The 12,237-nt window shown below is 32.6% G+C and overlaps 1 protein-coding gene across 3 annotated transcripts in view; it reads left to right on the top strand.

Annotated features, from left to right (window-relative positions):
• The window catches only part of ZNF644 (zinc finger protein 644), a gene marked incomplete at both ends in the record, with an annotated part of 55,178 nt that extends 50,524 nt beyond the window's left edge, over window positions 1-4,654 (top strand). For all 3 annotated transcript variants that reach the window (XM_080691748.1, XM_080691747.1, XM_080691746.1), the window contains 2 exons: window positions 3,728-3,830; window positions 4,462-4,654. In XM_080691748.1, coding sequence (XP_080547874.1) covers window positions 3,728-3,830; window positions 4,462-4,654 — 296 coding nt within the window. The remainder of the gene's footprint in view (window positions 1-3,727; window positions 3,831-4,461) is intronic.
• Between the last annotated feature and the right edge of the window lie 7,583 nt (window positions 4,655-12,237).

Genomic DNA, 12,237 nt, shown 5'->3' with positions numbered 1-12,237 from the left:
CGCCACCACGCCCGGCTAAAGTTGAGGGTATAGCTTGGAGGTAGAATGCCCTTGGGTTCAATCCTCAATACAAAAAAAGCAATTAGAGTCAGAAGAAAACTTAAGAATTTCTAAAACTGATCTAGTTTTGTGCATATTTTAAATATGGATTCAATATCAGATGTAAAATAGTTTAGAAATTAAAAAGTTGTATGGGACTTTCTTTAACACTAATAAGTACAAATAAAACCCTACAATGAAGAAAGGCTTTGTATAATGAAGTTATTTGGATTATTCACATAAGCAACTTTGTTATACCTTTGCCTGTTTATCACAAATGTTAATGAGCTCTTGTATGCTATAATTGAGTATTTTAGAGATATAAATATAGAATCCTTTTACTAATACTAAATATTAATTATAGAATACTTTAATATTCTAGGGATTCCTGGTATAGCCCAGAATAAAACTTTTTTCTCTATATATATAATGAAAAACTGTTAAATTAGAGTGTTTGCATAACAGACATATTTGTGTATCATCTTTTCATTTAGTGGTTACCATATAGATATCCTCTTTGTGTACATGTTAACACATTACTCAGCTCCTTATAGATTTTTTTTAAATGTATAGGCAGCATTACAGGACTAGAGCTGGTATCAGAAAAGAAAACTTGTCCTGCTAATTGTATTCATGTTTCAAACATGTACTAAAAGTATATTTCAGAGACTAAGAATTTTTTTTTTTTTTTTTTTTTTTTTTTGGTGGTACTGGGGTTCCTTGAAGCCCTTCTACCTCCGGGCTACACTCCCAGACCTATTTTTTTTACATTTTTATTTGGAAACAGGGTCTCCTAAGCCAACGTGCGTGGCTGGCTTCGAACCTGCGCAATCCTCCTGTCTCCGCCTCCCAAGCGCGGGGATTACAAGCGTGCGCCACCACGCCCGGCAAGACTAAGAAATTTTTTAAGTAATGATGAAGATATACACTGGCACTCAAGTTTAATTTTTTTTTTTTTTTTTGGTGGTACTGGGGTTTCTGGAAATCCTTCTACCTCTGGGCTACACTCCCAGATCTATTCATATATCTTTTTTCTTTTTTTTTTTTTTTTTTTAATTTGGAAGCAGGGTCTCCTAAGCCAGCGAGGCTGGCTTGGAACCTATGCAATCCTCTTGTCTCCGCCTCCCAAGCGCAGGGATTACAAGCGTGCGCCATCACGCCCGGCAGAGGTCTTGAGTTTTTAATTTCTAAGCCTTATGTTTATGTTTTTAAGTATTTTCAGTGTATGAGTTTCTCTAACCTTACTTAGGGCCACAGCTACCAAAAATTAACCAATCATATGCTGGCAGAGTTGTTCTGCTTTTCAAGATCATAATACTTTCAAAAAATTGTTATCACAAAAACAATGACATTCTCATTTAAACTTTAGATCTAATCATTCACAAAAGCCTAAAACTTCAGTTAAAGTCCATATAGTATCAAAAGTCAAAGGATATTATTTTTACTCTATTATAAAGTCTAAAATATTTCTGTACCTCAGAGTACACATGTCCAGTTCCATTTCAAAATGTATCATCTAAATGTGACTTACATGTTTTGTCATTGATAAACATTCTTTGTATACTTTATCATCATCTTCTGTCCTTCTTCCTCATTTTGCTTTACACCCCTAATATTAGCATTCTGTGAACATAGTTTTTAAGGGTTGTTTTTAATGTATTCTATTTGTATCCTATGGTAATTTATTTACATTTTAAAAGGAGTTTGAATACAGTATGGCAATTTTGACAACCAGCAAGCTCATCAAAGTAAGATTCTACCTGTAATCTCATAATATACCAAATGCTTGCTCTGCTCCACATTACAGAGGCAGTGATTGTACATGGTTTATCTTATAGGTGGAAAAAGTAGCTTATGTGTAGAAGGCACTTAATCTTTTTAATTACCTGAACTCTTAATAGTGTATCAATCATTAAAATCCACTTAAATTCAAATTACCAGAGCAACCAGGAAAATATGCTACTGGTAACAAAGTACATGGTACTTTTTTTTCATACTAGTTGTGAAACCCCTAGTTTCTACACATAAGCTAGACTTATTAGTGATTCTATCTAAAATAGTGAAGAATGTGTGGCTGCAGCAGCATATTTAAACAAATGTTGCAGAGGTATTGGATTAGAATGTTACTTAATAGAACAGACTCCCATTCATATGCTGTCAAAATGTCGGTGATTAGTTACTGGGTTTTGCTTTATTTTTACCCTAGAAGTTTTGTTGAGTTCCTACTGTGTGTCAGGCTCTTGACTGAGATAACTAGTGAAAACCTTGTAAGGTTTTTCTTTTTCCAGATTGTGTTTGTTTAGCTTTGAGTTAGCCATTCTTTAATACTTGACTTCCAGTAGTTCTTTACTTACTACTGTGGACTCTTGTTCTAAACGCTAAACAGAAAATTTAACTGTGAGTCTTAGATTTTGCTTTTAAACAGGCAACAGGAAGCTGAGACCAATGATTTGAATGAGATTTAGGCTTCTTATGTTTATTAATTTTCTGTGTGGCATTTCTGTCAGCAGTGCTACTTGCCTACTGTAAGGAACTATGTTTACTGGTTTTTTAATAGTGTCATCTGTTCTTTTGGAATCTGGACTTTGAACAACTCAGTTCACAGAATCATTGAAGAGCCAGTTTCTGTTCTCTCTTACTTAGAATTTTTTCAGGAGATTTCACATGACAGAATAAGAGAAGAAAAGCCATTTGAATGACTCTTCTGTTACATTTGAATCCCTGTCCCTTGGATCTCTAGAGATAAACTCTTACCTTCTCTTTCTGCTAATTGACAAGCAGCAGCCTGGATTACTATCATCCCTTTGGCCAAAGGAATGGAGTATCTGTATTCAAAGACTTATAAAACATTATGTCTATCTATTTCAACCTATAAAAAGTATCTTTTTCTTTATTAAATCAGATTTTTGAATAAATTATAAGTCAAGTAATAGAATTTCAAGAACAGTTAGCATTAAAATTTTTATTTGCCCTAATATAAAATCTTTTCTCCCCTCTCTTAATCAATTTTTAAAATAAAATATTGGAGAAATATAAAATGAAAAATGTAAAGAATAGGTAGCATCAAACACTGAATCCAGCTTTAATTGATGTGAGATAATAATGGATTTATATTTTTTCTAGTAAAATAAAATTTATATTTGCATGATCATACATGTAATATAGATTGAATTAAAAAATGAAAGTTGAGCTTTTCCCCTTGAATTGCTGTGAAAATTGATTTTATTACATTGTTTTTGTTCCCTTGCTCATTTTTAAAGCATGTGAAACCTACTTATTAGAGTAATAATCAGAAACAAATTTAGTTTTTTAATGATCTTAAAATGATTTTCCTGGAAATAAGGAGATTTAACCAGATGTTAAAATATGAGTGAGCAAGAGTAGATTGACCCTTATTATAATTGTTGATCAGCTTAGTAGTTTCCATTTATTTAGTTACATTTTTTTTTCAGTTCTAGTTTGGTATGGTAAAGCATTATTTGAAAAAAGTCATGTAGGACAAATGGTTGCAGATAACATTACTGCTGCTTTTAGAGATTCAGCTGCAAGTTAGTGCATGCCTAAGCAAATAGGGAAATAAATGCAAACTTTCTGACTTGATTTAGGTGATCTGACTTCTAAAAATATGCTACATATGTATATTTTAAAATGTATAAAGAATGTTAAGTCTTTCTTTTCTCTTTTTTAGCCTTAGATTGTAAGCAAAAGAAATCAAGGTCAAGATCTGGAAGCAAGAAGAAAATGCTAACATTACCTCATGGTGCTGACGAGGTTTACATTCTCCGATGCAGGTATATTGCCACATCTGATCAGTTTCTTCAGATTTTGCTTTGAGACATATTAGTTATCTTAATTTGTGGCACAGTACATTCTCAAACACTCAAATTTTAAATGGACTTTTGAAGACAGGCTTGAAGTCTTTTACTTATGCTATAATGTTCTTCAATAATTAATGAATCAAATTTTATACAGTAGCCAAGAACCTCTGTTATTTATAAAGGTAGCTTTTAGTTGTTGTGTTTTGTTTATTTGAATTAATTTGATACAGTTTCATTATTTACTCTTAAATTTCTGCTTATTGGGAATATATTTTTCTTTCCCTTTATCTATACTTCCTTCCATACACTCACACAGAAATATTCTTAGACATGAGATGTATAGGTATTAGAACTGTTAATTTAACCTAAATAATGTACCTGCATCTATAAAATTAATGGAGTTTATTATAGCTGTTACTAAACATAGGAATTAGTAGTTTTGATAGTGTAGTGAATCACCAGCTTTATTTAGAAACTTTCAGACAAGTGCTATCTATAGTATGTGGTAAAGTTTATTTCTTATGTTTTATGGATTTTATGTGAATTAGTTTTAAATAAAAGGAATTGGTTATATTAAGAGAACTGTTACCAACTTCTTCTATAGGTTTTGTGGCTTAGTCTTTCGAGGACCTTTGTCTGTTCAGGAGGACTGGATTAAGCACTTACAACGACACATTGTGAACGCTAATCTTCCACGGACTGGAGCTGGCATGGTGGAAGTCACATCACTACTTAAAAAGCCTGCTTCCATTACAGAAACTTCATTTTCTCTATTAATGGCAGAAGCAGCTTCATAGAACCGGGATTCCTTTTAAATAGCATATTTGAATTGGATGTAAATTTGAAATTGTCTTTCTTTTTGTAAGCCACGTTAAGTTATCTGTTTATAAATACTAAAGCAGGAAAATGGGGAAAATTGAGTTACAGTGACATCAGAGCAAATTGAATACTTAAAAACAGTAAGTAGTCTATATATTTTATATAGGGTGGGAGATGTGTTTTTAAGATTTACTAAGTTTTTGTTGGTTAACTGTTCACTCAATAAAAGATCTTACATGTAAGCAGCCATTTATAAACTGTTGCACATGGATATGTATAGACAGACTTATTGGAAAATTATGTTTTCTGCAGTGTTACCAGAATCAAGGCTCTGTTTATTCCCCACAAGACTTGCATAGAAAAATAAGATATTATATTTTGTTTGTATGTATTTAGTGTTTTGTATAATACCAGGAACTGCTAACTAAATTTACTCAACTTAGGGCATTAAATATCATGTACTTCATAGTTTGAGACTGTTCACTCAAATAGGGCAGAGTACTATTCTATCTAGTTGTGTAAGTGTTTTTTAAAAATCACACGAAACGGTTTTTTTTATACTAAAAAGTGGAGGGAGATTTGTTTAAACAAGTATTTCTAAAAGAAATATGTACATAGTCCTGGAAATTATTTGTGGTAAGGAAATATTCTTTACTCCAGTTGCATTTCTCAGACAATAAAGTGGTGCATCCATGCTACCTCCTACTTTGTCAACAAAGATGCTATTTACCCTTTACATTTTTGTATCATAATAGATTTTAAAAATCTAATGTTCTTTATTGCAAGACATCCTTTTGTTAACAGATTTGTTTCTTTTTAATGTTTTACCTGAAATTTGACATGCTTACAAGACAGGTTTGCCTCTTACTTTATTTAACATTGTAGAAATGTAATAAACAGTGCTCACTACACAATTTAGAATAGGCTTTCTCATTTATATTATCTTCCAAATTTGATCAGTTAGCAAAACTTAATACACCAATTAAAATATTTCTACATATGATGAGAATGTTTACAATTTAAATTTTAGAACTTGTTTTGGATGTGATTATATGTACGAAAATTGTGTAACACTATGCTCATGCTAAGAACCGACATAACGGAATTACTGAAATAAATGTGCTGTGAGGAATGGACAATCTGGTGCAGGTGTCTTGGTCATGATAAATTGTGACTTTTCTTCTAAATTATTTCTAAAAACAACTTATTTTTATCTGAAATTAGATTCCTTTACAAAAAACAGTTTCGTATGCAAGCACCATTTCATTTAATTTCATGTAGTTTGGCTAATATTCAACTGAGGATATGCATTGATACTTTTCTTCATATGTAAATAAAGTTAAAAACAATTAAGGAGTATTTTGGTAGCGTTATATACATACCTCACTGCCAGTGAAATTGCTTTCTTATGGTATATCTCCTTACCAGAAAAATCTCTAAATAAAAAAAGACTTAAAGAAAATTATTATGTTTATAATGTGAAGTATTTTTTGTCATTGGTGAAAATAGTCTACTTGAGATTGTGTTGCACAGATTTAAATTGTTTATATATGCCAGTTTACAAGATTGTTTCTAGAAACAGTACATTGGCTAAATTAATATATGTCAGAAAGATAACTTTCCCCCTTTCATGATTAATTAGACATTTTAATCTGCAATCATTTTATATGTGAAATTAGGAGGTTAGAGTAAATGTATCATTCCCACCCAAGGGTTTCCTGATTCCCAAAATACTACATAAAGGAGAAACACAAGTTGTTGTTCTTCAGGTTTTTTCAAAAGGCCTAATAGGTTCTTTACTTTTGACTTGAAAGTATAACAAGTCTGTATATGTTGGTCATGTCTTACTGAGCAAGTTTCATTGACAGTTATATCTCTCTGATAAGAGACGGGGATGTTCTGCTAAGTGACACAGGTTGCCCTCAAATTAACAAAACCCCTGCCTCAGCCTCCATAGTAGCTGGGACCATAGGCACACTCCACCACACCTAGCTCAATGTATTTTTTTTTTTTTAATCGTCAAACATACTACATAGCAAGTAGAGTTCAGAAATTAAAACGAAAAACTATACGTTAGAGGTTCTAGTCCAAAGACTAGCAATTGTTAGAGCCTCTTTCAGCCCTAATTCTTAGAATTTTATAATTTTGTCTTATCAAAACTATTATGTATGAATACAAGAAGAGTTACTATTTAAAAGTAATATACATTGCCATATAACTTTCAGGTAATTTATATCTCTTAGTATAATCCTAGACAAAATCTAATTGAAATCTACTCTGAAAATCTCCTGATGGAGGGAGGGTTTATTAAATATGACTTGTTTTATATCTTCTGAACAAGTTGGTAGAAAAAGGTTATTTTGAAGTGCACACCTGTTCTAGCTACTACATAGACTGAGGTAGGAGGATCTCTTGAGCTCAGGAGTTTGTCAGCCTGGACAATATAATGAGATACTGTCTCAAAAAAAAAAGTTGTTTTTAATTTATATATATTTGATTTCTTAAAGATACAAATCCAAAGAGTTGTTTGTAAGCTGCTGGGGGGTGGGGTGCTGGAGATTGAACCCAGGGACATCCGGGCTCTGAGTTACACCCCCAGCCCTATTTCATTTGTTATTTTGAAGTAGGGCCTTGCAAAGTTGCAGAGGCTGGCCTCAAACCTGTGATCCTCCTGTCTCAGCTGCCACACCTGGACACAAATTATACCCAGGGTTTTTCTTTTGGGTCTTTCTATGTTAACTTTCAGTTATTGCACTAATCCCTTGGTTATATGTGCTATTTCATTTTTTCATATTAACTCTTAGGAATCCCACTAATCCTTAGGTTATACTTTTTGTTTTATTTTGCATTTGCTTATGGTCACTTTTGATGAAGAACAGTTTCTTAGTTTTAATATAATCAAGTTTATCCTTTTACATTTCTTACTGTCATTCTTGGTTTTTGTTTGTCAAGGTCTTTATTCATTTATTTCTTGAATAATATTACCATGAGGTCTGGAATTCTAGATTGGCAGTTATTTTCCTTCAACATATTGAAGCTATCAGTCTACCACTTTCTTCCTTGTTCTTGCAGGTCCAACTGTTGTCCTTTTAGAAATAATCTGTCCTAAATTTCCTAGCTGCTTTTATCTTTCTCTCAAATTTTCTAAAGCTTTGCTATAGTATATCCATGTGGGGATTTTAAATAGTTATTCAATTTCAGGATCTCTTTTAGATTTTTAGATTCGGGAAACTATCTAGCCATTGTCTCTCAACTAATTTTTCTGCCCTATTTTCTTTCATATAGGTTTTTTCTTTTAGGAACATGATATGTTTTTTCATCTATCTTCATCTTGTATTTGGGACTCCCAACTAAATATATGCTAGATTTGTCTTTTTTAGCCTTACTTTGTTCTCTAGGGATTGTTTTAACCTTCTCTCTTTTCTCTGTATCTCTCTGGGCTTTAATCTCTCTTGACTTCCTCTTCACTAATATTTTCAGCTATTATTAAGCCCATCCACTAATGTCTGATGTCTTAATTTTATAATTTTGTTTGGTTATAGAATATCTATTGCTTCTTTTTCAGTTATACTTTTTCTTGGTTTCTAGGACCCTGGCTTTTTTTTTTCTTAATAGGTCCATATTATATTCTACATTTGATAATGCTGGAAAAAATAATTGTGATTTAAATAAATATGATTCTCTTCATGGTTGATTTTTCTATTTGTACATGGTGTCTGGTTTTCTTTTGTGCCTGAATGTTTGACTATATTTTGAATGTTATATTTGAAAACTATTGGTAACTACTTTGAGGCCTACAATAGTATCTTCCCCCAGAGGATTATAATTTACTTCTGCCACATATCTAGGACTGCTACTAGTTTAGAAAACCTTAATTCATGATAAATTTTGAATTTACCTGATCTAATCAGGTAAGCAAAAGTTAGGTTATAAGCTAAATTTGGGGAAGGCTGGTTTATATCTGGTTTCCTTTTGTCCTGTGGGTATAGTTTTATTCTGCTAGACCCATGATACCATCAAATATGCAACTAATTTGGGAGGCTAGAATCATAGATCTGAGGCCAGCTTGTGGTAACTTGGCCAAGACCCTGTTTAAAAATAGAAAGGTCTGGAAGTGTAGTTTGATGGTAGAATGCCTCTGGATTCAATCCCCAGCACCCCCCCCCCCACACACACACACCATGAACCCTGATATCTTAGGTATTCATACCATACAGGACATGTCCTCTGGGCTAAAATAAAGTTACTCCACTAAGTGGCCTCACTAAGGTTCTTTTTCTTTCTGACTCAGTAAATCTTTATTATCCTGTTAGCATCTGATGCTTGTATGGCATTTTTGTTTTTATTAATCCATCATTTTAAGAAATCCTTACATACATTTCTGAGAATAAGAGGTTTTTGTATTGGTTTACTCAATACTACTTTTCTAGAAGAGTTCTGATACATAGAATATGCCCAGTGAAATAGTTATTACCCAATGGTAAAGTGAAGGAGCCTACTTTAAAGCAAATTTAAATGGGGTAGAAAATCCATTTTCCCCCTTTTCCTCTTGAAAATAAGTCTTGGCTACTTTTGGTTTTTCTCTTCTACATGTATTTTAGAATTGTTTTTCCAAATCCTTGTGGAATATCTAGTTTAGAAGACATTTTTTAGGATTTCCCTAAGAACCGTACTGTAATTTGTGGAGAATAGAAAAATGTAGGTCTTTTCTTTTAGGAACTTTCTATTTATCTTCATCTTGTATGTGCTACAGGAAAGTCTCATAGTTTAATAGATATTCCAGATTTCTTTCAATTTTATTTCTGAGCCAGGTGTGGTGATGTATGCTTGTAATCCCAGCATTTGAGAGGCTGAGACAGGAGGATCGCAGTTTGCAGACAGCCTCAGCTACTTAGTGAGGCCCTCTGCAACTTAGTGAGACCCTATTTCAAAATAAAGAATAAAAAATGGGGCAGGGGGTATAGCTTGGTGGTAGAATACCGCTGGGTTCCATCCCCAGACCCGCAAAAAATAATAATAATAATCTGTATATTTTAGTTTTTTTGCTATTGTAGATAGAGGTTTTCTCACCATATTGCTGATGTAAAGAAAAATTATTGGTTATCTGTCAGTCTTGGTAGTCTCTCTTACCTTATTTTTGCACTTAATTATTTGAAATTTGTAGGTAGCCAGTCATCTGAAAATTATGACTGGAAATCTCAGAGCTTTTTAGTATTCATTATCGCTATTCTTTTTCTTATGTTTGTACATTTCACAGTGATAGCTTTCATTTCTCTCTTGCTGATTGTAATGAGGACACTTGTGTTTTATCATTACTGATTTGAAGACAGTTTCTTACTGGATAAGAAGTTTTTTTAATTAAAAAATTAAGAGCTAGGCATGGTGGTGCACACTTTGTAATACCAGTACTTGGGAGTCTGAGATAGGAGGATCGCAGGTTCATGGCCAGCCTTAGCTACTTGTGAGGCCCTCTTCAACTTAGTGAGACCCTGTTTCAAATAAAAATTAAAAAAGGAACTGGGGGTATAGCTCGAAGGTAGAATTCTCCTGAGTTCAATCCCCAGTACTGAAAAAAAAAAAAAAAAGAAAGAAATATCAGTTTTAGTAAGTATTTCTCGGCATCAGATTGCTCTTGATGTTAGTAAAATGCATTAATATGCTTTTATTTTTATTTTATTATTTCTGATGGTACTGGGGATGGAACCCAGGAGGGGCCTTCTACCTCTGAGCTACCCTCCCAGACCTGTTTTATATTTTATTTGAAAACAGGGTCTCTTAAGCCTGCTGAGGCTGGCTTCGAACCTGTGCGATCCTCCTGTCTCAGCCTCCCAAATGCAGGGATTACAAGCATGCACCACCATGTCTGGCCATTAATATGCTTTTAAAGGTTGAGCCATCTTAAAATTCTCCTCAAGTCATTAGAGATTGGTTATTGCTGTAAACCTCATCTACTTCTCTTTGTTTTACTGAGAAATATTTTTCATGTGTGTTTATTTCATGTGTGTTTTCATGTGTGGCAATACTATTCTTTTGCTTCGCTTGCCTGGATTTTGTGTCTAACCTGGGCTTACCTCATAAAATGAGTTAAGCTTTAAATTTGTGCTCTGGAAGAGCTGTTATAACATGGACAATATTGCTTTCTTAAAGATTTGCTAGTACTCATAAACTCATCTTAGTTATCTTTTTTGTAAGTTTTATTTTTACTTGACAAATAACAATTGCATGTAATTTGGGGGCATAATATCCCATTTTAGATACATGTATACATTGTGCAGTGATTTATCATTTCTTTGTGATGAGAACACTTAAATTCTCCTTGGATATTTTGAAATACACAAAATATTAACTATGTCACCTCACTGTAAAATAGAACACCAAAACACATTCCTTCTGTCTAACCATAACTGTATCCATTGACCAATATCTCCTCCGAGGACCCCATGCTGCCCCCCCATTATTATTTCTTCTACAATCATAGGATCTTATGGGATTTTTTAAATCTGTTTTTATTAGTTTTTTTTAGTAACCTGCTCTTGATATTTTATTTATTACCTCAACTTTTCTACCAAGTAGAATATAAAGTTTACTTCTAGCCTTTCTGAATTTGTAATAAGTACATAGAAGGCTATTTTTCTATGCACAAGAACATGACCATATTCCACAAGTTTAGATATTTTAGAGCTATCATTGTTTACTTATTATATTACATTTCAACTTTTATTTTCTTTTTAACCAAATACTACATTTTGTGAAATTTTTGAAGTTTTCTCTATGGTCTGAGATATATAGTTAATTGTTGGTAATATTCATTGTATTTGAAAACATTGTAAACAGTTTCTGGATTTAAGATTATAGAATTATGTACTTATATGATACATAGTTCATATATATACATATTTTAATTGTGATTTATATCATATATTTAGGGTTTAATTGATACTATTAAAATTATCTATATCTTACTCATATGTCCCCTGGTTTACCTACCAGATTCTATGAAATATAGGTTAGGATTGCAAGGTGATTGCTGTGTATTAGTTCTTCCTACCCTCAGTGTTTGCTTTTTATATTTCCAAACATTGTTTTTAAGTGTTGGAAGGTACATGACTATTAAGTCGACTTGTTTTATTGTTTAGTTTTTCAAATACCAAATAAAAAGGCCTTTTTCCCCTTCCTTTCTACTACCATTTTATTTTAGGTTTGCCTTTTATCAGTGACAGATAACTAGATTCTCTTATTTTCCCAAATTGAGATGAATAAGTGAATACAACAATTTGAAATTTAGTGGTTATATATGTTTGCATTTATTCTGGCAATATTTTGTTTTTATGTATTGTACTTATTTTTTCCCATATTTTATCTGATTGAATTTTTCATTATTATTATTATTATTATTATTTCTTTTTTATGCTGGGAATTGAACCCAAGGGCATTCTTCCTCCGAGCTATACCCCAACCCTATTTTGTTTTTATTTTGAAACAGTCTCACTAAGTTGCTGAGGTTGGCTACAAATCTGCAAGCCTCTTTGCTTAGCCTCCGGAGTACTGGGATCACAAGTGT

The sequence above is a fragment of the Muscardinus avellanarius genome (assembly GCF_963383645.1).
Source record: "Muscardinus avellanarius genome assembly, chromosome: 3".
Taxonomy (NCBI): Eukaryota; Metazoa; Chordata; class Mammalia; order Rodentia; family Gliridae; genus Muscardinus; species Muscardinus avellanarius.
Note: the sequence above shows the minus strand (reverse complement) of the source record. Positions and strands in the feature narration are given on the sequence as shown.